The 27,723-nt window shown below is 49.3% G+C and overlaps 1 protein-coding gene across 1 annotated transcript; it reads left to right on the top strand.

Moving 5' to 3' along the window:
- The first annotated feature begins 1,971 nt into the window (after window positions 1–1,971).
- TRAP1 (TNF receptor associated protein 1) lies at window positions 1,972–26,765 on the top strand. The gene is made up of 18 exons (XM_062588207.1): window positions 1,972–1,989; window positions 5,234–5,401; window positions 6,792–6,874; window positions 7,261–7,401; window positions 15,020–15,091; window positions 15,779–15,939; window positions 16,924–17,033; window positions 17,213–17,286; window positions 19,784–19,939; window positions 20,315–20,435; window positions 20,553–20,622; window positions 21,814–21,961; window positions 22,515–22,700; window positions 23,508–23,646; window positions 24,182–24,267; window positions 24,774–24,919; window positions 25,311–25,383; window positions 25,935–26,765. The coding sequence occupies exons 2-18, from the start codon at window positions 5,323–5,325 to the stop codon at window positions 26,034–26,036; spliced, it is 1,947 nt and encodes a 648-aa protein (XP_062444191.1). The 5' UTR covers window positions 1,972–1,989; window positions 5,234–5,322; the 3' UTR covers window positions 26,037–26,765.
- The last annotated feature ends 958 nt before the right edge of the window (window positions 26,766–27,723 follow it).

The following is a 27,723-nucleotide window of genomic DNA, read 5'->3' as shown; positions in this document are numbered from 1 at the left end:
AGAAGTTGCCCGTTAGGTGCTCGCTGCGCCTTCCCGGCAGGCCCTCGTCCCCCCAGCTGAAACGAGACCTGCTGGACCTTATTTTGAGCTGTGCCGCTCGCTGGGGCCAGGCAGAGCCGTTTGTTTTCTCTGGAGACGGGGAACCAAGCTATTAAGCGACGTGGGGCCGGGAGCCCGGCAGAGGCGCGGGGATACCTTTGGGGGTGTCCGTGGGGGCAGAGGCAGGATTTGCCACCACCTAAACTTAAGAGGGTTTCAAAGCTGCGGCTACTTCTCGTTGCTAACAAGTTCTCAGAGCGGAAGAAACCCCGAGGGGATTCTAAGCGCCGGGCTGGGAAAGGTCGGGTAGCAGCGTGGCAGCTCTTCCTCTGGGTTAAGAGTAATCTTTTTGGAAGGGGAAGAAAAGTAAGTTTTGTTTACCGCCGCCCTTGCAGGAAGGAGCCCCGAAAGGGCGGTGCGGACGGGCCCCCGGCGCGCTCGAGATCGCCCTTCCAGGACGGGGCAGCGTGAGCCGGTGCCGCCGGAGCGGGGGGGCTCGGGCGGAGCGGCCCTGCCTGCGCCCCGCGGAGGGGAGGCTCGAGGCCGGCGGCCGGGGGGCTCCGAGGCGCCGGCGCCAGGAGGCGCCGAGCCGGAGCCGAGTCACCGCCGCGAGCGCAGCCAGCGCCGAGCACCCGCGGGGCGGCGGCAGGCGAGCGCGGCGTGTCACGTGGCGCGTGTCACGTGGCGGCGGGGCGCGCGCCGCGGCCGTGACGCCATCGCGGCGCGCCGGGCGGCGCCGCGTGAGGCCGGTGCGCGCGGCATGGCGGCGGCGGCGGCGCTGAGGCGGGGGCGGCGCCTCGTGGCGGTGCTGCGCGCCGCGGCCGGGCCTGGCCCGCGGCCGCCCGCAGGTGAGCCGAGCCGGGCCGGGCCGGGCCGGGCCGGGCCGCCGCCGCGGGAGGCGGCTCGCAGGCGCCGCGGGGCCGGGGCGAGGAAGGCGCGGGGCCGGCCCGGCCCGGCCCGGCCCGGCCCGGCCGCCCCCCGCCGCCGCCGCCCCCGCCCCCGCCCGCGCCGCGCCGCGCCGGGTCGCTGGGTGGGAAGAGCGTCGCGTCGCGTCGGAGCGCGGGTGCGGCCGCTGCAGCGGGCCGCCCCGGGGCCCGCCGTCTGCCCAGGCGGCTCTGTTTCGCTCTCAGCTTGCTCCCGCCACGTCCCGTTCTCCACACGCAGAGGCCCCCGCCGCGGCTCTGCTCGCCTTTCGCCCAGCGCCGGCGCTCCGTGCTGCCCGTCGGTTACCGGCCAAAGCGGCTGTGAGCGCCCGGCTCCCTGCCTCGCCGTCGCGCGGGAAGGCAGCGCGTACTGCCCGTCACGGCTGTGGCACGCCGGTCTGGGAAGTTGCTCGTGCGCTGTCGTTGACTCAGGCATGGCAAGGCGTTAAATGTCTTGGTGTTTGGAAGCTTCCTGCATCCCTTTTCTATCCCAATTGCGAGCAGCCCGTGCTGGGTTCAGTATTTTCTCATCTGTCATCTGGCTCCTAACGAGCAGATTGGTAGGTTGTCAGTGTGGTCTGTGGTTTCCCTTTGGGTTGTAAAGAGAAAATGTGACAGGGGTAATCGTGTGACAAATAGGGGCACTATCAGGGTCAAATTGTTAGATTTACTGTGCCACCAAGTGCCACTTTGGTGTTTCTGGGCAATTCACTTCTTCCACCAGGGAAATCCCCAGTGGCTTGTTAGCATCCGTTTCTGAGAAGGAATCCGTGTGTCTCCGTTGGGTTAGATGTACTCCAGCAGAAGGAGAATTTTGTTTACTAACCTGTTGTTTAGGTTCCCCCAGAAGAAAGAAACAAAAACAACAGAAGCTGTATGGGGTGGAAATAGAAACAGAGAGGGAGACATAGGAGATGGGTCGATGTGATGGTGTCCCTTCACTTGAACGTAAGCTGATGCTCCAGCCTGCGGGGACAGCCGTGTCTTCCCGAGGATCCAGCAGGGCTGGCCTGGCTCTCCTAGTGAGGTGAGATGCAGTGTGTGTTTCTGAGAGACACATTAATGTGAGCAGGTCTGTCAGTAACTCTTCTCCTTGGCTTTGTCTTGGACTTGGGGCCTAGCTAGAGAGCCCTTTCTTTTAACGAGATCTGAGCTGGAAGCGTCGCATTGATAGTGCTGCTCTTTGCGAGAGCATCCTCGGGCTTGCGGCTGCACGGTAATCAAGCTATTATGGTAATTTCTGCTGACCTAAATTCTCCTCTTTGTTTTGCGCTGCATACGGCTTTGTGCTCAATTTGCCACCCTAAATGTCTAGCTGGCGTCGTTGGGCTTGGCTAAACGCTCGCTTCTGCTCCTCTCCCAGAGGAGGTTGTGTTTCCTGGGGGTTTGGTGAGTGGCTGGTTTGGGCACAGGAATTGCTGAGGGGCCCCGGTGCATGGATTTAAAGGAGCCCCTGAGAATAGTGCCCGAGGCTGAGGGTCCGTCCCTTCTGTGGCCAGTCTGTGTCCTTATGTGTAAGATTAGGGTTCACTGAAAAGTGGAAGTTGCAGACTAATGTGAATATCTCATCTTTTATGGTGCAGACAGGGTGGTAACACAACCCGCAGGCAAATAGGAAAGTATGCGGACTGTGGTAGAGCTCAGCAGTTGATTAGCTCTGTATAAAATGATCTGATTTGCCCTATTCCATCACCAGAGCTGGACCAAGGTGAAAGAGCTATTCCTTCCTTGTCTCTTGGTCTAAGGAATTTGTTTCTCAGGCTTTTTCTGAGTGTTGCTTTACCCTGTTAATTCAGGGGATGCTTTCTGAATAGCTTTTGTGTGCCAGTAATTGTGGATTTATCTCTAAATTTGCCTGGGAACTTTCCTCTGCTGGCCATGCAAGGATTTCACAAGAGACAAGAGATTTGGAAATGCTGCAGCTTGCATTTAATGAGCCTAGACCAACATTTATAAATATTTGGAGTTTCTGGAGACTGCTAGCATTTGAGAGAGAAGGTGACCTGTTTGTCAGCGCTGGGGTCTTGCTGTTGGTCTTACTGGATGATAGAAATTTCCTTGAGATTAGGCTGGAGCTGCTAATGATCTGCTTCTCTCTTTGCATCCTGGAGACAATAAAGGAGCAACGTTCCCGCCGTTATTTCTGCTGGTTGGTGCGTGCGTGCGTACGCGTGTGTACAGGTGCAGATTTTTCCGAGTATCCTACGCTATCCAGGGTGAACGCGTGTAAAGCCCGGGTAGCCTCAGGCCGTACGTTTCTGAAGCCCGACGGGCTGGACAGCCACATGCCAAGTACTCTGCTTCTTGCAGCTTCGCTCACGTGGGCCGTTTTCCTTGTTGCTGTCTTGGATGAGCCCAGCAAAAGCAGTCAAATGAAAGATAAAGAACGTGTCCTGTGATAATGAGACAGAACTGCTTGTGACGCAGACAGCGAGCAGTTATGTGTGTAGGAGGTGTTCAGCTGCATTAAGAACTATTTGTGGGCTCTTTTCTTTAAGGACAGAATGACTGGGGAGTAATTTGAGCTTCTGGCTGGAGTAGCGCATCTTGATTCAAAGCTTTCGGGGAGGAGGAGGAGGAAGAATGAGGGCTGACAGCTTGCCTGATCAGCTCTTGGGGGGTGAGGTGTGTACCCAAAAGCGCTGTTGAGGCTTTGGGTTTGACAACCCTCGATTGCATTCGCCTCAGCTGGAACGAGGGAGAACCCAGCCTGAGGGTCTGGAGTGGACCAGCTTGTTCTCGGTGCGGGAGCTTTTAACCGTGCTGTACTGCTAGGATGGGCAGGATGGACAGGAGGTTTGTAGCTCACCTGCGAAGGGAGTCTGAGACCTCCCAAGGTGAGCTGAGGGATGGTGAGGTGTTTTGGCGGAAGGGCTGAATTCTCTCAAGTGCTCTGACGTGGCTGGTGAAAGTACCCAGAGAGAGGTGAGCTGTCCAGCTTGCCATAGCCAGAGAAGCCATGTCCGAGGAGGTCACCACTGCACCATGGGGACTCGTGACATATTAATGGTTCTCAGTTCGGTCCTTCTGAGTTTTTATACCCATTCATCTGTCAGAATGTCACCTTGAAAATGTTCCTCATGGAGACCTGGAGCGTAGAGTTCTCCTCCTTTCCTTGACTGGTAAAAAACCTGCAAGCACAGAATGAACCTTAAGAAAAGCCTGAGTTTGTCACTGCTTCCACCCATCTTTGCTGCTTATCCAGGTTCTTCCCCTCTCTCTGCCCAGGCCATGTTGATCACTCCTCTGCTTCCCAAAACGGCCCCATTTGTTTCCATTCATGATTACAGAAGGAAGGACCAAGTTATCTCCTGCCCCCAGCACTGATGGCAGTGGAGCTCTGCATTCACAGCTGCATCCTGCCAAACTGTTACTCTGGCACAGCCATTCTCGCTACAGTTTACAAGTAACACCAAGTAACTGGCATTGGACAGGCTCTGTAGTGCTGTAAATGGCGGGTTTGTGTCCTGGTTTGGCTTTAGAGGAGCAGAGAGGAGACTGTTCAGTCCACCTGGGCACAATGAGGTGAGGGCTGGGAGGAGAAGACGTGGGAATCGCAGTCCTTTATGGAGCTAGTGCTATATAGTGACTTCTTTTCCGTTCACCCCAATGATTGCTGCGTGTGCTGCTTATCCCAGAACTGGCTTTGTTGAAGGACCTAAACTTTGTGCCCTGTTAACTGTGCTCTGATGTTCAAATATTTATTGCTGTAAAGTTACGGCTCAGCTTACTCACAGAGGAGTTGTTTTTGGATATGCAGGCAAGTATGTTATACCAGCAGGGTGAATGTGAGCAGAAGAAAGTAGATTTTAGTGGCTCGAGGCCTGCTTCATGGCAAGTATTGAGAGAAGTTGTGTTTGCAGTAAAGAGATCTCCGTGAGGTACAGGCTGGCTTGCTTGGGATTCTACATTTTCATTGAGGGTAACGTGGGAGGTGAAGCCTTCCCTGCTGTCTTCAGCGTAGCCAGATAACACCAATGAAAGCTGCAGACTGCCTCCTCCTTGCCAGCTAATTCATTGTAAAAGTTGCAGATTGTCATCCTCTAGCTAGAATTTTAATTCAGGAGAGAAGGTCTAAAGTAACAATCTGCCCTTTTTCTGTAGTAAAGGCAATACCTGAGGGAAGTGGTGAATGTTTGACTGCAAGGGAACTTAACTCTTGCTTGGACAGTGTAATTCCCCTTAGGATTGCCTAAATGGGACCTTCATAGAATGTTCCTGCTGCTGGTGCTTGTGATTTGTACTAAAATATCTTGAATTGCGTCTTCTAGCAAAAGGAGCAGCATGTCTCCAAAGAGAAATACTCCGTTGCCCGAGTCTCCAGCACAACGTTGCTGCCATCAGCATTCTTGCTGGCCGGATGTACAGCACACAGACAGCAGAGAGCAAGGAAGAAGAGCCCCTGCACACCATCATCAGCGACACGGAGAATGTGAAAGGTGGGCACAGGCTAGGTGTGGGAGCTCTCTTGGGGTGCGAGTAAATCCAAGAAAATATCGAAGCATTGTCTGGGTATAGCTGCCCTGACAGTGAGGGTGAGCCCTCTGCAGTCCTCTGCGGTAGTGTTTGTATCTCTGGAGAAGGTGCAGGCACTCGTCATCACGTCCTAGCACAGCAAGTTACTGTTCCCATGTGAACACGCCATCACCTCCCCAAAACGGGAACATGTAAATCGGAATGTCCTTCATTGAGAAATGGGGCCACTGAGACTGAGGGAAGAAGGTGCATCTCTGGGCCCAGCCTAGCAATTGGCTGTTGTGTGTAGAGGCTCCACAGGCCCCAGAATTTGCTAAAAAGCGAATTTTGTCCTAGAAGCAAGCTGTGTCTGCACAGTTCATTGCTGTGGATGATGGAGGTCTGATGAGAATCCTGTTGTCAGCCCTTTAGTTAGAATGAATTACTTTGCGCATCTTCAGGGTGAAGTGCTTTAAAGCAAAGTCACTGTTGTCTGAGGGCAGAAATAGCATCTTAACTCAGGGCTCCCATGGCTTTTCTGTCAGGTACTTCTGAGACTGCTGGTCTGTAAAGCCCCCCAGTAGGTTTGGGCACTGTGCTCCTACTGCCATCTACATCCCTGCTTAGTCCCTGTCACCAGGGAGTGTAGGTGCTTGTCGGCAAGGCATTGCAGAGGTGATACATGCCCCATGGCTTTACCTGTGTTGCTTCAGGGTTTTGTAGTGCCTCTAGCATGAGAAATGATGTTTTTAAAAGGCCAAAGATAGTCTCTCAGCTGAGATATTTTGTAGAGGAAAATTCTATTTTTGGCCACTCAGTTAAATACAAAAGTAGCTGTGCCTGTGCACTCCCTTGCCTGCTCCACGGAGATCTGAGAATCTGGCTTTTGCTGTTCAAGACTCGGTGTTGTGTGGACATCAGAAATGCTGGCTGGCTGAAAAAGCCCTCGGAGCAGGACACAGGCAGATGGTTCCCTTGCAAAGCAAATCATGGAAGAGCATGGAAGGCAGGCCATCAACCACAGGAGTCCCTTGAAAGACAGGTTAGGAATTGCATGGAGCCACACATTAGAAATAAGGGGTTTACTGATTGCTCTGCAGCCCAGAGGTGGCGAGCAGCACACAGACACTGCACTCTGACTGCCCTGAGGTTTGTGTGCGAGGAGGTGAGGGACAGGCCGAGTATCTGCCCGGCAAAGCGTAGTGCCTGGTAGGGATGCAAACAGTGTCGTCTTGTCACAAGCTGCAGCTACCTGTGTCTTATCCTGCTTTACGCCTTCACTACTGGGAAGCTCGCACACATGGTAAGACAGCAAGTTTGCCCAAGAGGACCCTGGTGAAGTGCCTCAAAGGTGTTTGTGTGATTTCTTTGTAGGTGCAGCCTCCAAACATGAGTTTCAGGCTGAGACGAAGAAACTGCTGGACATTGTTGCTCGTTCCTTGTACTCGGAGAAGGAGGTAGGGCACCCACTTCTTGCCCCAAAGCTGGTAGACTTCTTCTTGGCTAAGCCCAGTCTATGAGAATGCCTGCTCACTTTCCTAGCAAATCTGGGGCCGCTCACATCCCACACTTCTTTGAATGATGTTTTCCTAAGACATCTCGAAAATATATCTTGAAAACAATTTATTAAAATGTCCAGATGACTGTGAGTGTCTTTAGAGCCTCTGCACTTTACTGTTGAGTTCAGACAAACCTGTTCTCCTGGCAGGTAATGGAGAAACACAGTTTTCTTTCTAATGAGTTCAAAATTAGTCCATAAGTAGGCAATGAGTTCCCAGGTCTCTGGGACTCTTGTGTAGTAGACAGGGCCAGGCTGCAGTGTGGGGCTGTTTCCCTTCCGCAGGTGTTTATCCGGGAGCTGATCTCCAATGGCAGCGATGCGCTGGAGAAACTGCGTCATCGGCTTACGACAGAAGGGAAGGCCTTGCCGGAGATGGAGATTCATCTGCAGACGGACCCTGGAAAGGGAACCATCACTATCCAGGTACCTCCCTTTGGTAACAGCAGAATGTTATCCCCTGCTGCTCTTGCCACTAGCTGTTGTCCCACAGAGGTTTAGTGGAAACTGAGTAGCAGTGCAGGTCTGTTTGATTCCTAGGCGTGCTTGAAGAAGTGTTCTGTCCTCTGTTACACTCCAGTTCATGAAGGTGTAACCTCAGGCTGCTTTGATGAGATGGCACCAGTTTATCTGCTTCTCATTTCTCCCCATAGGAAAATTCTCTGCTTCTCCCTTCCCTGTCAGGAACTCCCGGTAGCTTTTCTCTCAGTGCGCTGTCTGGTGCACTTCCCAGGTTAGGTGTGCGTCTCTGAGTAGTGGAAAAGTTGAGAGGTGGGCTTTGTCCTGGCCTTTGGATGAGCATCCTCTCCCCTCTTTAATTTTGAGATCTTACATGGTACCAGACAGACCTTCCCTGTCACCTTGGTCACCGAGAGATGCTCAGGTGACAAGAATCTCCCCTTGCTGACTCTTCTTATCCCCTCGTGTTTCAGGACAGACCAAGACCTCAGCTGGTGCTGAGACTCTGCCCTAACATACACATGGGACTATAGATCATGACAGTACCGTAGCACAGCGTTGTCTGTCCTCCTTTCTGCTTTAGTAGCAAGTGCAGTGCTCCCTGCTCCCTGCTGATGATAAAAAGCTTTAATGGGAGAGATAGTCAGTGCAGACATGCTCAACTGTGGGCCTCAAAGTGTGATGAGGGAAGGTGGACATTGTCCTTATCTCTCTAGTTTGATTGTTTTTGTTCTTGGCTGTTGTCTAGGAGGAAGACTGAGGCTTGGTTTTGGTCTTTTCTTGGCAAAGATGCTAATGCAAATAAGGGGAACTGGTAACTTTCCTCCTGGACTGGTGTCAGCCCTGAGAGGGTAGCTTCGTACCGTTCTCAGGAGAGTGGAGAATGGGGCAGGCGGCAGTGTGAGTGAAGGGAGACCGTAGCAGGCCTAGGGAAGGAGATGAGGCACAGACAAAGCACGTGATCTGATTTTCCACATGGGACGAAAGCGCTTACTGTTAGAGACTGCTCAGTTACTTTATCCTTCTGTTTCTCTGCAGAACAAGCAGCTGCGGTTGCCATGGGGAAGTTAGTGATCGTCAACGGGCAACACAGTTATCAACCCAAAGATTCTCAAATCGTAACGCAGAGACTTTGCTATTCCTATCACACCTGACTATTGCATTTTTCCAACTGCTGTATAACACTGGTTCTTTAATGAGCTGTTGCTTGGACCAAGGCTGAATGTTGTTCCTGTATTGCTCATGTCTTTCCCTTTTGGGATTATAGTGGACAGGTAGGCCCCGACCCTAACAAAACGTAACTCGTATCCCATCATTGTGGAAACTGCTCCCTTCTTTGGCAATTTGGTTGAGAGACTTCGGTGCCCACCTTGCAGGTGGGGTGAATTTGATGTTATACCCGATTAGCTCGGTTAGGGATTCATGTTTTTATATACCCCTACCTAGTTATCTGTATGTCTCTAATGCGCCTAAATGAATCTTAACTAGCAAGCCATTAACTGCAGCAATTCTGTGCTCTGGGAAGGGCGAGAGAACAGTGCTGCTCCGATCTCTCTTAATAGGTTTGCCTTCTCAGTAGTGCCTAAAGCTCCTTACCTCCAGTGAAGGGTTTATTTTTAACCGCTTGGAAAAAATGTCCTGAATATGACGATTGCTCTGAGCAAGCCTTGTTCACAACATTTCCCCACTATTCAGGAATGCAAAGGTGCACTTTGCCCCTGCAGGCAACCTGCGGGAATGACTGAGGCACAGATGGACATGTCCCTTAGTAACTGCTTTATTTTTTGCACCCACTAGGACTCCCCAAAACAGAAGCAGCAGGCCCCTGATCTGTGATCTGCAGCAGTACTGCCCCATTTTTTTCTAGAAAGACTCCGTTGTCTCACCTTGCCCTCTAAGTCCTTGTCCTTGATGTTACCCTGGATCTACTGGACTCTCCCCTCTCCTTCCAAATCCTGTAGCATCTCTCTGTATCTCACCAGCTGAGAAACCGCAAGTCTGTAATGTGTGATGGCTTTCGTAACATGTACATCGCCGGGGCTTTACCCATGTTATCTGCTTGGAGATTAGCTCCAGTAAAGGGCAACATTCATCTTTGTTAAGTGACTACACTTGTGCTCTCATCTCTATCAGGACCAAATTTTGGTCATAAGCACAGTATGATTCTGATTTTATAATGTCCTCATTCAGGGATATCCTACCTAAACGTAGTCAAGCGTTGTATCTGCTAAGAGGGAATGGGAAGTCAGGTCTTCCAGTGCTGGGAGTTCACTGTCTAGTCTGCCAGATTACACCACCTCTGTGCCTTCACCAAAGCCCTGTTTTGGCAAATTCCACAATGTCCTCCACCCTTTTGAGAACTGCCTCATTCTGTTTCTAGGACAGCTTCATCTGGTAGCCACTACAGCCAGCAGGCTCAACTCTCTTAAGCAAATCTGTTTGAAAATGTTAGGGGTGTATTTTCAATGAGGAAAGATCTACAGAGCCCTGAGGCTTTATGGACATTTTTTGGACCCTGTGAGGTGGGAAAAGAGCATCCCACACAGCTGACAAAAGCCCTGTGGCCACAGAACTCTACCTCTTCACCTGCATGAGGGTTCCTGGGGCCAGCTGGTGACAGGCCCTTGGCTGTGATGCAGTCCAGGAGTTGCTGCTACACAGCTCCTATGCGGTGCTGTGTTTGGCAATACCCTTGTGTTTGTGTGAGCTTGGGGGCTAGAGGAATGCTCATTGACTGATGCTTGATTTAGGGCTAAGGCAATGCTAGCAGTTTAGAGAAAACTGTTTAAAATGGCCACAAAGCTAATACTGACTTCTGGGCAAGGGATGGCAAATACAGCTTGTAACACGGCTGCGCTGCGTCATTGTTTCAGTTTGGGCCTGCTCAGTTTCCTGTGCTGGGCTTTCCTCTCGCTGTTGCAGCCATCCAAAGGCAGTGTTTGCAAAGCCCGCAATAACAAGTTTGCTGTGTTTGGGAGGAGTTAAAATGTCTGCAAACATCACTCCTCCTTGCAACAACTCCCTGCATCACTAAGCAGATCTTTCATAGCCTGTGAGTTGTAAACTGTCTGCAGCAGAGACCAGGTTCCTCAGGCTCTCATAAGGGACTGAGATCTTTGGGCTTTAGCAGTTCAGTGCAGGTGCAGCCGCACATCCATCGAGGCAGAAAGCTGGGTCGTGTCCTGGCAGTTGGCCTGTGCTACTGCGCTGTAGCAGAGAGGCTTATGTTCCCAAGCTGCGTGCAGCATTGCAGCATCCATCTGCCACTTGGGCTCGAGGAAGCAGTGGAGCGGGAGATGGGGAATAGTGCAAGTAGAGGGGTAAAGCTGTCTGCACTTGGATGAGAATTAAGCTTATAGAAGGGTGCCACGGATTGCAGGGGTGGGTTAAAGCTCTCAGTTGTCACATCGTCTTTAACAAATAAGCTAGAGAACGAGGGATAAAAATAATCTGTTTCCTACAGAAAGGAGTGCAAGATCTTTTTTCTTCTTCTTCATGCCAGAATAAGAGCCAGTCACATTTAAAAATGGGAAAATCAAAATGGATAAAAAGAAGTATTTTCTGAACACTGGGTATTTAGACTTGGATGGATAGAGACTGAGCCTGTAGCAATGCTCAGAATTGTAGATAATGTTAGCAGCGGGTACTGGAAAGGAAACAAAACCTCAGGCACTCTGCTCTCGGCAGCTTTTAGGTATTAGGCCGAGATTACTGTATCTGTGTGCATCAGTTTTGTTATGCTTTTTCGTCTGCTTATTGCTGCTGCAGGGATGATGTGGGTACTAAACCAGAACTCTCTGTTAGTGTAGCTGTTGTCCTGGCCTTGTTAATCTTAAGTCACTTGAAGCAAGACGTTTAAATTAAGTGGACAGCATTTGCTAATCAGAAATTCTGGGCCTTTATTACCTTACAGTTTGGTGAAAGCAGCATGTCCTTGTTGTGTAATGCAGCTAGTGTTCTTCTGATACGCTGTCAGGATTTTCACCGAAATAAGTGTTTTGCCATAAAGCAAAATGAAAGGCGCAGTAGCTCTGAAGTGTATCCCTGACTCAGGCATTCTTTCAGATGTAGTGGTAATGGCAGCAGCCAGCTGGTGTTTGGTTAATGGATCATTGGTGTAACGAGTTCTGCAGTACTTCGAGTTGGACCCACATAATGAGCAAAGAAAATGTTACTGTACCTAGCTTCTTGTTTATCAGTTAAAGCAATTTGTTGATGTAAACTAGATTTGTTGTTGTAATCATGCGCCGTTTGTGTCTGCTTTACTGAAAAGTACATGTGAATATGAGACCTGTGGACTGACTGACTTGATGAGGCAGACAGCGGGGCTGGAGGTGTTCATTTCTCTCTTTCAAGGAGGGTAGAGGTCCTCAGGGCTGCAAAGCAAACACAAAGCACTTCATGTTGGGAGCCTTGAAATACCATATGCCAGCTATCCAGCTGTCGCTACACACAGAACTTTTTCTGTTTGCAAACTTCAGCACCACCCCCCCACACAAAGGTTAGAGCAAAGTGCGGAGAAAGCACAAAGGTCCTGTGCAGTTTAACAGCAGGTTTTGTATCTGTGAAGTCTCTACACAAAAAACTGATTAAAAAACAGTGCTCAGCTGCTGTTTCTTCAGCAGAAATGTTGCTATGTTTAGATGTGTAATTTAACAAGCATGGCCGTAGTGCTTAAAGTTGTAGGTGTCTTGTGCTCTGCTGCGCAAACAGTGTGTGTGTGAAACCTGGTGGTTTCTTGAAAGTAATCTTGAAGGTCCCTTAGAGGACTGGGGTGAAGGTCTCTAGCCTGCTGCGTTGTCTTGCAGAGGGACGGGGCTGTATGAGGGGTGATTCAGAGGCAGGCTGTTTGCTGTGTATCCTAAGAAGTCCCAGAAGAAAAATTCAGCCCAGTGAGTGGAAATTAGCCTTCAGTAAACGAAGTGTCAGTGCAGTGAATTTTGTTTCATGCTATGCAGCGGATTTCTCCTGCACTGCAAAGCTGTGGAGTAGCATTGGACACTTTGAACATATCCCTCACGTCTTGTGATTTGGAAAAGCCCTTGTCCAGTTTGTTTGATCTTCTTTAGAAGAATTCTACCGCGGCTGTTCTCAGACTCTTAAAACTTCTCCGGTGGGCTGTAGGGAGGCTTGGAAACTTTCTACAGCGGAAGTGAAGTTGTAGTGCTGGTGGTGGAGCAACAGCAGGCCTTGCAGTAACGCTGGCCGATCACAGCTAGGAAGCGTAAAGCGTTGTGTGATCGTGTGGTTGCTGCTGGTGAAGGCTCTTGGAGACCGAGCAGCGGCCCGTGCAGCGCAGAGCGCGCGCTGCTGCCCGAGAAGGGGCGTGGAAGTCCCGTCAGTTCCTTCCTTGGATCTTATGGAGCTTGCGTTCCTGGCGCGTGTGCCAGCTTAGTCCCGAGGCTCTCCTTCCGCGGGCCTTCCGTCGCCGAGCTCCCACCTCCCCGCCGCGGCCGTGGCCGGCGCGGTGTTCCGGAGGTCCCTGTTCCGGGCGCAGCACCATCTGGCGCGGAGAGGCGAGAAACGCAGGGCGAAGGCCAGCCGCAGGACACGTGTGAGCCGCGAGAGCCGTTTGAATCTTGGTGGCATTTTCATCTCAGCACACCCAGGTGTTTTCCTGCAGTAGGAAACGTCTGCTTTGCCAGGATCTTCAGTCAGCCACCTAAAAGTATGCTTTCCGCCTTCCTGATAGCAGCTCGGCGCTGTAGGGGGGAAGGAAGGAGAGTGTTTTGAGCCGTGCTCTCTTTGTTCGTTGTGATTCACGCTCCTCAGACTAGTCTCCGGGAACTGTCCTTAAGCGTTTTGCAATGAGTTTGGCAAGGAGTTCTGAATTCAATAGCCAAATACATTCACAGGGCAGGGATATATTTTTTAACATACTGGAATTTGGGAATGACATGCTGCGCTATAAAAAGGAGCGGATCAGAGAAGTTGAGAGTTCTGCTTAGGGTCTCACATGAACAAAACCTGAACCAGATGCTGAAAACTTTTCTTTCTGGCCTTTTCCTCCCTGGGGGAAGGGACCATGTCAGATTCCTGAGATTTTGCCATACCCTGTTTGTTTTTTTTCTGGCTTTTCATCTCCCGCTGTTGAGATCTTACCTGGCTTCCTCCCTCTTCTCAGCCAAGACTGACTGGCCTTGCCATTTTTAATCAAGTGGAAGGTGCTGCTGTGCTGTGACTCAAGTTGTGCAGATGCAGAGAAGAGTCTCACCAAATGACCCACAGAGCTCCTCAGTCAGTAGCTTCATGAGTTGACCATAGTTTGATTGTTCAGTGTAGTTAAACACTGGATTAAAAAACTGTACTAGCATTAATTATGCTGTCTTGCTTTGCTAGTAATAAGCCTGCTAAATGCACCACATGGGTGGTAGGGATGTGCTGTGCCAGAAATCACTCTGGCATCCCTCCTCCCAGCCATCTCACAGCAGTCAGCTCCACTCTGTCTCATTTTGCTGACTCTTGCTCTCAGCTTTGATAACTATGCTCACAGATACTTGACCATTACTGAACTCTTCAGCTGAAGAAGAATCACCTTTCAGCTGGGTAGTTGTAATGCTGCTGCCTTCAATAGTGGCTCAGAAAACCTGTCTGAGCAGCTTCTCGGGATGTTTGTGCCAGGTAGAGAAGTTGCTGGAGTTTGAGAGGGGGAATAACTTGCTTCTGGAGAATGGCATCCCAAGAGCCTTAGCCTGTGCTTTGTGCTTTGCTTTCCTGGAAGATACGCGTGGAGCAAGTCTGAAAACACATTGGACTGAGAGCAGGAAGGATTCACATTGCGGTTCTGTATGAGAGGGTGGCAGTTTCTAACTGGGTTTTGCTGTGTTATCCATGAGGGTCATCCAAAGGTGTTGTGGCAACAACTGAAGTTGCAGTCAAGTCTGAGCTATGCCACAGCCTTTCCTGCGTGGTGCCTTAGGGTTTGCTGCCCAAGAGGCATGCACTGGCAGCAGGGAATCATTATCTGCATGCAAGAGTACAAATCTAGATTGAAACTGGGGACAACAGCAAGCTGTGTGCGTTCATAGCCTGGACTGAGTGCCTTGAGGTGTGGCCTGTGCAATATAGGTCCAGCTGGGGTTAGATTCTTCCCACAGGCATTAGGTACTGAGCTCCCATGCTCGGGAACGTGGGTGCTGACAGCGTCATACTCCAGTTTTGTGGAGCATAATTCTGGGGGAGGGGAGACAGCAAAAGATTGACAGTAGATGCAGATAAGTAAAGGGATTCCCTGCTCCACCACTGATTCTTAGAGTGAGGGAATCGGTTCCCTATCTGAAAATTGGAAATAGGGGGCTTTTCCACTTACTATCTCTTACTCCCCTTTTTACTTGTTTATGGATAGAACTGTCTCTAAACTTCCTGGTGGCTTATAGCCACAAGACAGCTGTGGCTGCCCTGTAGAGCTGTGTGCCTTTGGAGTCCACTATCTTGACCAGGTGTTGAAGTGAGTCACAGCTGGAAGTTTGCTGTTGCATTTACTATTTAAGTGGCTGGGTGAGAGGGGGAGTCAGAGACAGAAGTTAGTTGGCACTGATTACCAGAGCTGCAGGTATTTCAGCTAAAATTTGCTGTTTCTTTTCAGGACACGGGTATTGGGATGACCCAGGAAGAGCTTGTTTCTAACCTTGGTACCATCGCTCGATCAGGCTCAAAGGTAACTTGGGATGAGGCACCTCTTCTGTCCCCTTAGAAGAATCTTCTCAAATTACAGTCACTTTTGTATTCCCAGTGGTTTCTTATACTTTTTCTTCCCTTGGCCCCTAGCCCAGTTGTGAAATTATACCCCTCTTGGAAGATGAAACCTACTGTTGGTGTCTTCTTGCTCTTAATGGTCTCTGCTGTGTGCTATGGGAGGCCTGTAGTGCCGAAGCAGCACTAATGGGCCCTGTGCGTCATGCTGCTGCACCTGGCTGCCCTCGCTCCCAAAAGTAAATGTTTTTCTCTCCAAGCTGTTGTTTTGGAGGGGCAAATGCTCTGCTGGCATTCACAGCCTCTGTCTGGGAGGACAGCAGCTGTGTCCTCAGGCTGGCAAGCTGTCATACATATTTACCTGATTTCTTTTCACCTCTGGAGTCCTGATTGACTGAGCCTTTACTCTTTTTCCTTTACTGCTAACTGCAGGTAAGTATTGCCCTACGTGGTGCTCCCATTTTCCAAAGGTGCCATCCCCTCCCTGTGGGAGAAACCCTTTTCCTTAGGCACCCTCTTCGGAGCACTGACACAGGAGGTGTAGGATTACAGCGCTGAGTTGTAGGAGCCCAGCTGGAGGATGGGTTACAGCCTCCCAGTCGTACTCGATGGCACTGTGCACCTGTATATGTCACATTCTTTGTCCCTCCAGGCATTTCTGGATGCTCTGCAGAACCAGGCTGAAGCCACTAGTAAAATCATTGGCCAGTTTGGAGTAGGTTTCTACTCAGCCTTCATGGTGGCCGATAAGGTGGAGGTGTTTTCGCAGTCTGCAGAACCTGGGAGCCCAGGCTACCACTGGTCTTCAGATGGGTAAGAGTCTGCAGAACGGAATAGAAGGTTATGGGGTCTGTGTCCAGACCAGGCATGGACTGGAAGCTGTGCAAAGCAAGACAGGGCTTGTGGGCTTGCGTGATCTTTCATAACTGGGCTTACCGGTTTAGTTCCCGTTCAGATTACATGTAACAGCAAAGCATGGCCAAATGTGCCAGGGTGGACAGCCACAGAGATCAGATTGCCTTGTCAGAGCAGGCGTGTTATACATAAAGGCAGTACCTGCCTCTCCTGTTCCTTCCCTGCTGGCAGGCAGTCACCCTATCAGTGCCCCAAACTAGAGAGACAAATTTTAATTCTTTAGTTGCCATTTCTTTAGTCTAATTATTTAAATTCTTGAAACAGCATCTTGTCCTTGAGACATCAGACTGTCTTGAGGCACAAATAAGCTGCTGGGTACTGCAGTCTGTACTGCTGCACCCTTTGAGGGCCTGTCTGTTGTTGCGGCCTCTCTCTCTTCCCTGGGTCGAGGCTCTCACCAGTGTTTGATCTCCATATGGCATTCGTTTAGAGATAGGGTAGGAATGGTCATTCAGAATGGGCTGTCTTTAGCAGAGCACAGCTGCTTTTCATTGTAACAAGTTACTGCTGTCCAGTGGAAACACATATGAAGAGGAGCCCACAAACAAGTCAAAGACTCATTAAGGGGAAATACGGAAGACTTGAGTGTTACGGTCACCGCAGGAAATGACAGGTTAGGCCCACACAACCTGGCTGATCTGAGGCCAAGTTCCTTTTCTGTAGAAGCCATTGGCGTCCTTGTGGAACAGTGTCTCCTGGGATCTAGAGTCTCTGTAGCGGAGAGAGCTGCATGTTTTGGGAGGTTCTCAAAGACACAGAGAGCATTCAGGCATCCAAGTTTTTTGTCTTCTTTTTGGCTATGAAGTGCTGTTCGTTTATTAAAGTATTTTCATTTCACGTCACATCTGAGGCACAAGCTGATGTGTCTGTTTCTAACCCTAGTTCAGGAGTGTTTGAGATTGCAGAAGCATCTGGTGTCAGAACTGGGACTAAGATTATTATACATCTCAAAGAAGACTGCAAGGAGTTTGCAAATGAGGACCGAGTCAAAGGTGAGCAGAGCAAGGAAATGTTGTCTGCTGAGAGGCTGCGTAAAGTCTTTTGGTTGCCCAGGACTGGGAGGTATAGTTAGTGTTTTTCTCTCGAGGCACATTTCATCTGCTGTTAACAAAGAAATTTGTTCTCTCTTGTTTTCAAAATGTGACCCTTGCACGTCTCCTTTCCATTCCAGAGGTGGTGACAAAATACAGCAACTTCATCAGCTTCCCGCTGTACCTCAATGGGAGACGAATTAACACATTACAGGTGAGCCTGAGGGCCACTCATGGAGGTAAACCACTGTAAACCTCCACCAGAGTCAGCAGACAAGGAAACAGAATAAAGCTGCTGTCTTTCTCTGGTGATCAGGAAGGACTATCCAGGATATCATAGAACCTGTAGTAGGTAAGATAAGGTAATTAGAGTAAGAGGAGACAATCTGGCAGAAGTACTGCTTGTTTGAATTTGTTGGAGAATTCTTGCCCGATTACCAAATCAGTTTTTCTTTTCAGGTACCTTGTGAATTTTCCCTTAATCAGAATGATTATCTCAGTACTTTGTAATTCTTATTTTAACTGTTTAAGCAAAGGACACATTAGTGATGTAGGGACTGCTCGCATTGCTGGTCTGCTGACACCTCTTGCTGCAGTTCTTTTTCTCCGTTGGTATGGAATAGTAAATACCAGGGCATGCTTGGTTTTGTTAGTGGCACAACTCACAGCCTGATTTTATTCATAGCTTAGTTGAACACTGCTTGGTTCTGGCATTTTCTGACCACTTAAATGATACAGCAGCCAGATCCACTTTAGTCAGAAATTCTCAGCCTGATTGCAAGTATCTACTTGGTGAAATTAGTTACCTTTAAATAAATAAATCTATGAATCATTTTCCTCTAGCATCTCCTTTTCTGGTACCTTGATTTGGTTGGTTAAATCTTCCTCACCTAAGAGAGCAGATGGAAGGTATTTGTTTGTTTGTTTTCCTGGAATGTTGCTCTGAACCTACAAGCTTTCAAGACTATACTTACATGTATTATCATATTAATATATTTAAGGTTCTATAATTGGTGTTATTAGTCACTGATATTTATTTCGATCCCTGCAATAGTAATGGTTCTATTTCAAAGACTTTCTAACTATGTGCCTTAAGTTTTACAAATCCAGAAATAGACTTAGACAGCTGTTTGTTCTTCCTACCTGACGATCAGTAGAACAGACTCCCTGGAGAAGAGAAGTACCAGAGTGAGGGTTGAAATGCTCTTAATAGTATCATGTACCTGTATCGTTTTATCAGAAAGTCAGTTTTCCTTTGGGATGTGGCAACAGCTTGATTCTCTTTGTGCCCCATTTCAGGCCTTTTCTTTATCCAGGATTTTGTTTTTCCATTTTTCCAGGCATCAACATCAATTTACTATAAACAGAGCTGTAGTTAGATCCCCGGCGTGGATTTTCCTAGATAAGCTCTTGAATACTTGCCATGTAGCTGACATTGTGGAGTTAGAGGCTTTTCCTATCTAACTGTGATAACTGTAGCTGCCAGTAAGCCTCTGGGAAAGCAGCGCTTTACCTAACAGCAGCTGTTACAAAGTACCTCAGAACGTAGTTGAATCCTACTGTGATCCTGCAAACCCTCCAGGACACTTGCATATGCTGGAAACGTTACAGAAGTGCTTCTGGAATGAGGCTTTTAGGCAAGAATAGCTTTAAGGAATACAGCAGCCTGGCAGGGCTGGCAGAGCCCTGAATTCCTTGGAGTGGTAGGGACAGAGTGGGATGGCTGCTCTCACTGCCACTGCTGGCTCTTCCCATTGCTCCTTAGGGCTGCACTGGCAGAGAGCATAAGGGTAAGTGTGATGGGCTTCACCCAGCAGGAAACATGAGATTTTTTCCTCATGTTTCCTGCTGGGTCCCAGTGCTTGTTAAATGGGCAGAACCTCCCACGGCTTTGCTAGATACTAATCTTTTGCTCATGTACTGAAATTGTAATTGTGATATGAGCATGGGCTGAATGCTCCACAGGGTGTTGGGCATTCCTGGGGTTTATGCCCTGCTCATAGAGCAGCAGCAGGTGGAGAACACTGCACACAGATCTAGTCATATATTGATGTATGAAACTGTACTGTACTGCTGAAGTACTTGCTGACCCTGCAGCAGGGATGGCCAAGTGGTTCATGAAGCATGTCCTGAACTTCTCCAAAATAAATCACAAGAAAACAGCAGTAATCCGGGAGCTGCTCCACAAGCACTCAGCTGACCTTGTGGCAGGATGGTGGCCTCCATGAGAGAGGCAGGCAGGTTGGGACAGACTCCGTTTAAACTTCCAGTTTTCTTTTTTTTTTCCTTGTTGGTCAGAGCATTGAGAGACTTGGCCACATTAATACCAGTCAGCTGAGCTGTGGTAACTATCCAGGATGCTCTCGGCCCTTGGCAAGTGTGAGGTAATGGAGGTTAGCCAAATCTCTCTTGTTTTGAGCTAAAAAAAGGTGCCTTATCTCATGTATGCTGCAGGACAAGAGTACCTGCATGGCAGGTGACCAGAGATCAGTACTGAGAGATCAGTACTTTGTTAGTCTGTGGTAGTGTGCCTGAACTGTAATCCGTTCCCCCTGCCCTGCTGACAGGGGGTGTGCGTCTGTTTGAGAGATGGTATTCCCTCACTCCGGGGCCCTGGAGGAAAAGTAAAACTTCAGAAAGAAGCACCCTGTGCTATGAGGCTGATGGTGGTGTGAGTGCTGATGAGAATGCGTCTCCCTGCTCCTTCACAGGCACTCTGGATGCTGGACCCCAAGGACATTGGCGAATGGCAGCATGAGGAATTCTACCGCTTCATAGCACAGGCTTATGACAAGCCCCGCTACATCCTGCACTACAAGACTGATGCTCCCCTCAACATCCGCAGCATCTTCTACGTGCCTGACCAGGTACATGTCATTCTGTGCATGGAGTAGTGGGACATCTGCCCACTTCTTCTGGATAGGAGAGGATGAGAGAGCTCCTTAGGGAAAGGAGGCAGCTGAGGCTGCAGAATTGCAAGGGGGAATGTCCAGTGTGGCATTTCTGCAGTGGCGTGGGTGTCACAGGATAATGATGGGGTACTGAGCCATGACCAGAACAGGAGGTAGCTCAGATAAGTCCACTAGGGAACATAGCAAAGATTTCACCTCTGATGGGATTCAGCAGTGGTAGTGAAGACCACAGTGTTCCCTGGTCAGCTAGTGCAGCCACACCAGTAGCAGCAGCATGGCTGGGCACCCTGCACAATGCTGGTGTTACCTTTTTGTCTCTTGCTCCTGCAGAAACCATCCATGTTTGACATCAGCAGAGAACTGGGCTCCGGCGTTGCCCTCTACAGCCGCAAAATTCTCATCCAAACCAAAGCTGCAGACATTCTGCCTAAATGGCTGCGTTTTCTTAGAGGTGTGTGGTGGGAGCAGGTCTGTGAAGCATGACTTCTGTGGGGGTGAAGTGAGGTGCTGCCTTCCTGAGCTGGCATTCATGTCTGTCTCCTTGCTCAGAGGTTGCTCTTTATTCTAGGTGTTGTGGACAGTGAGGATATACCCCTGAACCTCAGCAGGGAGCTGCTGCAGGAGAGTGCCCTTATCAGGTAAGCAAGAGGTGGTTAGACCCTGTGCGTTGGTATGGCTCCTTTGGCTTGTTGCTGGCTGACAGGGACATTGTGGGATAGCTGGAAGGGCCTGGAGGGTCCTGGCATGGGAGCTGTAGAATTTCCATCCTTGAGAACTTCTGTGGTCTGCAAAGTGAGTTATTTCTCAGCCTTGTTGGTCACATCTCGAGATGTGGAAGCAGTGTGCTGTGTCACACAGTTTGCTGCCTCCTTGGGCCATGTGCATTCAAACCCTGGGCTGCCTTCCAGCATCTCTGGTCAACAGCAGTCACAACGGATTTGCTATTTAAAGCATCTGAGCTCCACCACCGAGTGGTGTGGAAAGTAAAACCAAACAGCAAGTCAGCTGTCAATACTAGGAAGCTGGTCCATACTTACCTGTCACCATGTATTTATGCACATATCTTCAAACAGCATCTTGGCTGTGATGTGCTCACACATGCATTTGTCAGAACCTAAGTGCCAGCCAGCAGGGTTTTTGTTAGGTTCTGAAGCCCAGGGAAGTTGTGTGTGGACAGCCCAGTCTCCTCTAAGAATCCCTTAGATCTGGCATTGGTTTATCCGTACATTTTTGTCCTTCAAGTCCCCTCTTAAATACTTGTCAGTGGAATTTGAGGAAAGGATACAGGTAGGCTCTTACTCCTTAGCATTGGTACTGCTATCTTGGTAGATTTTGATGTTTAACTTTGTATTCTACAGTTGGTAAAATGTCTTGAGCTTCACTGTAGTTATCAAAATGATTCTGGTCCTTCACTGATTTTTTTTTAATCCTTCAGAAAGGATTCCCCCCCAGCATAAGCCCTTTATGGCTGCTTCCTTTCCACATTTAGGGGTAGTTATGGGACTGACCTGAATGCCTGGAGCCCAGCTGTTTGTGAATTGCAGCATCACTGAGTTGCTAGAGTTGTTGAAGACCTACACCTCAGCAATATCTTTGTACCACAGCCCTAGGTATCTTTTCAGCTCAAGAGTTGCTCTTGACTGAAATGAGAACAGATGTAGAGCTACAAGGGAAAGAAGACACTGGCTCTGGAGTGGCCCTGGAATTTCTCCTTTGAGCATGTGTGTAGCAAACACGTCACTGAAATGTTGCACAGAAGAGAGATGTTCACCTAAAAGCTCTTGTCCTGGTCTGGCAGCCATCTTTAGAAAGGCTTGTTCTTGTTGCAGGAAGCTCCGAGATGTTTTGCAGAAGAGGTTGATCAAGTTTTTCCTCGACCAGAGCAAGAAGGACCCTGAGAAATATGCCAAATTCTTTGAAGACTATGGGCTGTTCATGAGAGAGGGGATTGTCACCATAGCTGAGCAGGATGTCAAGGTACCAGGTGTCCTGAAGGGCTGCAGCTAATGGGAAAGAATATTAGCTCTGACCATGACCTGGGATGAGGAAGGCTGCTACTTTTCTGTGAATCTTCCTGTGTGCCTGTGACTCTTGTTCCTGAGTCTAACAAGACCTCCAGAATCTCTGATGTGCCCTTCTCTATCTCTGACTCTAAGAAGGTGCTGTTCCGACTAGATGTTGCTTCCCACTCTGTTTGAAACGTTCTGCCGTCTCCGTCCACACTCTGTTGCCAGCCCTCATGGATAAAATACAAACTACAACAGGCTATAAAGCAGGGTTTTTCCCTACTGTTGTCTTCTGGCTGGTTTCCCCTTCCAGGTCTGCTTGGCCCTTGTCCTAGCTAGGTCACTCTTCTGCCCCTTTAATATGTGGAGCAGGAAAAGAGGAAATCGGTAGAATCCCCTGAGCCTTTCTACAACAGTACAAACTGCAAACAGGCCTGGATGTTACAAAGAGATCTCAGAGGGTTGGAGTGGTCAGGCAGAGCTGTAGTTACCTGTGCTCAGCTCACAGGGTACTTCTCTTCCAGGAGGACATAGCGAAGCTGCTGCGTTATGAATCGTCCAACCTGCCTGCAGGCCAGCTGACCAGCCTCACTGAGTACGCCTCCCGCATGAAGGCAGGGAGCAGGAACATCTACTACCTGTGCGCGCCCAACCGGCAGCTTGCCGAGCATTCCCCGTATTTTGAGGCCATGAAGAAAAAGGACATGGAGGTGGGTGAGCAATGCGCCATGGCCAAAGGGACACTCTAAGCCTGCTGCATTGGCGCTCACCTGGATTTTGGAGCTGGGCAGGGCAATGTGATCTGTGATCATCCCCACCTGCTGTAGAGGAACGGCAGTGTTTGCCTGGGCTGCCGTCTGTCTCCACTCAGTCTGACTACTGCAGCATGAGGCCAGGAAGGACCTGGGCAGGCAGGTTCATACATGTACAGGCAACCAGATGGTTCTGCTAGTCTTGACATCTGATTAATGCCTTTTCTCTAACCCCAGACCAGGGCGCCTGCTCTGCAGTGCTGGCAACAGAGTTAGAGGTCTCCTGTGCTGGGAAGGTGGGTCTTTCAGGACTGCAGTCAGTGCTTGTTCTCACCTCTCCCGGGGCAGCAGGACTTGTCTAGCTGTAGGCCTGCCAGCTCATGTTAGCGAAGCCCTCCAAAAGTCTGCTTTCCTTTGGGACCCTGAGCAGGGACTCAAAAGGATTTATTCATGCAGGACATGTTTCCTGTGCTCCCATGGAGAAACTGTATCTAATAGCAACAGGACTTTCAGTGCTGCCCTGCCACAGATGATGATTTTTGCAGTGCTAAAAGTCTCTGGGTGCTGTCAGCTGGAGGATGACAGAGGGTCAGAGAGCCTACTCTGGATTCCTGCAGTCTGTTCTCTCGTGAGCAGTAGTCACTGTGGGATGAACTTGCTAATTTCCCTTGTGATGTTCTTGGTGTATGGTACAGAGATGCCCCTTGAAGAAGAAAGTGCTGTTATGTCCCAGGCAGCTTGTTATTGTCTGCTTTTTCGGCACAGGTCCTGTTTTGCTATGAGCAATTTGATGAGCTGACACTCTTACACCTTCGGGAGTTTGACAAGAAAAAGCTGATCTCGGTGGAGACAGATATCGTTGTTGATCACTATAAGGAAGAGAAGTTTGAGGAGAGCCGCCCAGGTACCATAAGGTTCCCTCGCCCTTCCTGCCATGTGCAGCCCTGCCTGTGTAGGTCGGCCAGTGAGCGTGTACCTCCTTCAGCACTCTGGCTGTTCCTGGGGGTGCAAGGCAGAGCACTCATTTCCATCCAGCCGTTCTCATGCTCTGAGGCACCTTGCAGTTCTTGCGGATCCCTTTCATCCCAAATGCTGCTGTAGATAAAAGTTCAAACAATTTGCTCATTTAAACAAAGGGAATGTCATTTATTGAATTCTTGTGATTTAAGTTTTAAGAATACGCACATGCTTCGTACTCCGACAGATGGAGGCAGGCACTGATGGAGAATGAGACTTCCCTCTCTGGGTATGGGACAGTTTGGGACGGCGTGGGTTTAGGGCATGAAGTGGGTGTGTGCCGAGTACCGCGTTTCCATTTCTGCAAGAGAACAGCTAAACGGCAGTGTGAAGTGGACAGCTCTGTTCCTCAAGAGCAAAGCCTTGCGGTCCATTGCTACGCAGTAGATGCAGACTCAGATGTGCCCTCTTTCTGCTTCCAGCTGCAGAACGTCTGACAGAGAAGGAGGCCGAGGATCTGATGGCCTGGATGCGAAATGCCTTAGGCTCTCGAATCACTGGTGTTAAGGTAAGTGTATTCTGTGCCTGGTTAACAGAGTACAGAAGATTCATGTAGATCATAACCTAGGGGAAAAAAGAGGATAGCTGTTCGGGGATTCAGATACTGCTACAGATTTTTCTTTGAATCCTGAGAGAAATAATTCTACTCTGTGCTTCCTTTCAGTAAACGGCATGAATTTCTGTCACTAGTGCAGTCAGCCTGCCAGCAGGAAGAGCCACATATTAATGTGTAATGAGCAGAGCCCATTTTTCTATTTCATGCTCAGGTTATCGTAAGAACAGACTGGTGATGGTCTTGCCTGTGGACTAGTGAGGCTCATGGGCAGGCAGTGCTTTGGGTCCAGCTGCGAGCTGGAGCCTGTGGATCAAAGGAGCCGTTTGGGAGCCCAGCTTTTTTGTCTGTTCAGGCAGCACTTGTGGAGTGGGGATGAGTTGTGCAGGAGCATGGGGTGGATCTGGGCTGAGGAGACCCCAAACTCTCCATCTCAGCACTGATTACTGTTCTTGCCACAGGTGACTACACGACTGGACACCCACCCTGCCATGATCACTGTTCTTGAGATGGGGGCAGCCCGACACTTTCTTCGCATGCAGCAGCTGGCTAAGACCCAAGAGGAGCGTGCGCAGCTCCTGCAGCCCACCCTGGAGATCAACACAGGGTAAGGGGGAGAGATACCAGTGCTAAGGACCCGGGCACTGCAGGTCTGCTGGGCTAGAGGCAGAGAGGAGACAATATAAGGCCCCAAATTAGCTGAGCTCTCCCCATAAAGTGCAGTGTGTGCTGCAGTGCCTTGGTATGTGAGGCTGCATGGACTGGTGGATGTGAGCCACCACACACACTGTGTCCAGCCTTCTGAGGGCCAGGAGGGTTATAGAGTCAGGCTGGAAGGGAGGAGAGAAGCTACCAGAAGAGAAGCAGGGAAACAGGAGCTGTTGTGGCCTTCAGGTAGAACCTTTACCTTTTCTGTCCCACCTTGGCTTAGCTGCTAGAAATTTTTCATGTGTCCAAAAGATGCCACATCTCAGAGTTGCTCTCTCTCACTGTTACAGACATGCTCTGATTAAGAAGCTTAACGAACTGAAGGACAGTCAGCCTGATCTGGCTCAGCTGTTGCTTGATCAGGTAAGAGCCAGGCCTCCAGAGGCACCACCATCCTCCCTAGAGCCTGCTTGTGGACCACGGGTGGCAAGAAACAGGGTAGAGCCCTTGTAACTGGCTGGGATCACATCCATCTGTGGTCCCCACTGGTATTTCTGGTACTTTTGGTCTATGTGCCATTTCAGTAGCACTGCAGTTTGTTTCAGGTTTGAGAGCACTGTGCACTGACTCATCTTTCAGTGATGAGAAACACCCTGTTGGTATTACAGTGGAAGGGACAAAGTGGAGATAGTTCAGTCTAATGAGCTAGAAGATCTTGGAGTTTCAGAAGAATTTTCTGCTCAGGTGGGACTTCTGAAACCAGGCAGACTTCCAGAGACATGCATTGGAAACAGCTAACTCTGTGAGAGCAAGTACTGAGAGACCATGTGGTCCATGTATTTTCCTACTCTGATGGCCTAGAAGACATGTTTGGTCTCAGCATGCAAGTCCTGCAGTCATGACAGTCGCCTTCTCTCCAACTCTCAACCAGCTTGCTCTTGCTACTTATTAATATATTTTCTTCTCTTTCTCAGATTTATGAAAATGCCATGATAGCAGCGGGATTGAATGATGATCCCAGACCAATGGTGAGCCGGCTGAACGAACTCCTCACCAAAATCCTGGAGAAAAACTGAGCCCTAGAGAAGACTGAAAGATTAATTCTGTACTGATATCTTTTTCCTCAAGTGCAGTCACTCTGTCAGCTATTGCAGCATCTGTCTGTTTGCAGGTACTGTACAGAGAGGGGTTCACCTGACCGATGTCCAAGGAGAATGCAGTGGACTCCCAGTCCTCACTGCACAGGGGCACTTGCAGTTATTAGATCATGTGTCATTGGCTGATCAAAGTGCTATGTTCTTAGAGGCAACAAAATCTGGAAATTGCAGCTAAAACAACGTGCCAGGATTTCTGACACAAACCTACGGAGCCTCGTACCATTTCTACAAATGGCCTTTGCCAGCTGATGGCAACCAATTAGGTCTGTGAATGCACCCCCTTCATCCACTGAAGAATGAATTCCTGTGCACAGTTAGTCTCAGAACATCACTAACATAATCAGTTAATTTTTCAAGAAACCTCCACCTCTGACTAGACAGAAGGAGTTACCTGGCATGGAGATAGATTGCTGCCATTAGCAGACACAGGTACTGTGAGTGGAAGAGTGACATTTCAGTACAATCCCATGGCAGAAAAGGTCACCAAGCTGCTGGATAATTGTGTTCATCTTGGTATTGCTGCAGAGACAGGGCACTAACTGGGAAATAGCTTTCTAGCTTTCTGCAGAATCTCTAGGGTCCTGTGTAGGATAATTTGCATGTTCAGCCAATCTGTATTTATCATAAATAAACTCCTGTTCTTTTCCAGATCTTTCTACTCTTCTCTTTTCCCCTTACTTTGTTAGTCTTTGTGTTTCCAAGCAGATGGTTTGACGGTTCTTCCCTTTTCAGGTGCTGCTTGGTTCTTCAGGGCATCAGACATTGGCCAGTGCTGGAAAGAGAGGCTTGTAAAGACAGTAGGTGCTAGTGGAGAATGTGGAAGGAAAATAGGAAGAGAATCTCCAGCTGTGCGCACTGTTAGCCTTGTCCTTGAAAATGGAGTTTAGCCCTTTGAATTTTTTCTGAGCAGTGGCCATTGAACAGAAGGGACCTCTGTAAAAGAAATGCCACACTGGATTTCCCTGTTTGTGTCTAATTTGCACCAGACAAATTAGTTTACAGGAATTCTCTCCCCTTCTTAGCAGGAGCTCTGAGGTGGCTGTGATATCTGTTTAATTTATCCTTAAATTGCCAGTTTAAGATTCTGTAGGCTGAATTTGGTTAACAGTCAGAATGCTCTGCTGGACAGGATAACCACCAACTCTTTCCCAGAACATCATGAGCTCAGGAGGCTACAGGAAGTCTGGCTGTGTGAAGAGGGATGAGGAAGGTTTGCTGTGTGGAGTGCCATTAGCATCATCTTAAAATTCAGTTTTGCTGAGATACAGAAGAAGAATTAATGTATGAAAGTTCAGGGAGATATTGAGTAGAACAGGAGCAGCCTTTTGTGTCCCTAGGGTAGCTGCGTAGCTCAGCTGGAGGCCACAGGTCTTGATCCTGCTCCCAGTAAGATGTGGATAACATCCTGTCTTTGATTACGCTGGGATTTCTTGATTGTGTAATAAAGAAATACCCATAAGTTGTCCATATTTAAAGCTTGGAAGAGTAAGCCTGCAGCTATGCTGACATAGGTAAACAGACTTTACTTCTAGAAGTACACAATGTCTGAGGCTCAACTATACAGTTTAGAGACTGGGCAGCATTCCTGGCTTCCAAGTGGACGTAA

This window comes from Rhea pennata, chromosome 15 (genome assembly GCF_028389875.1).
Source record: "Rhea pennata isolate bPtePen1 chromosome 15, bPtePen1.pri, whole genome shotgun sequence".
NCBI classification, from domain to species: Eukaryota; Metazoa; Chordata; class Aves; order Rheiformes; family Rheidae; genus Rhea; species Rhea pennata.
Note: the sequence above shows the minus strand (reverse complement) of the source record. Positions and strands in the feature narration are given on the sequence as shown.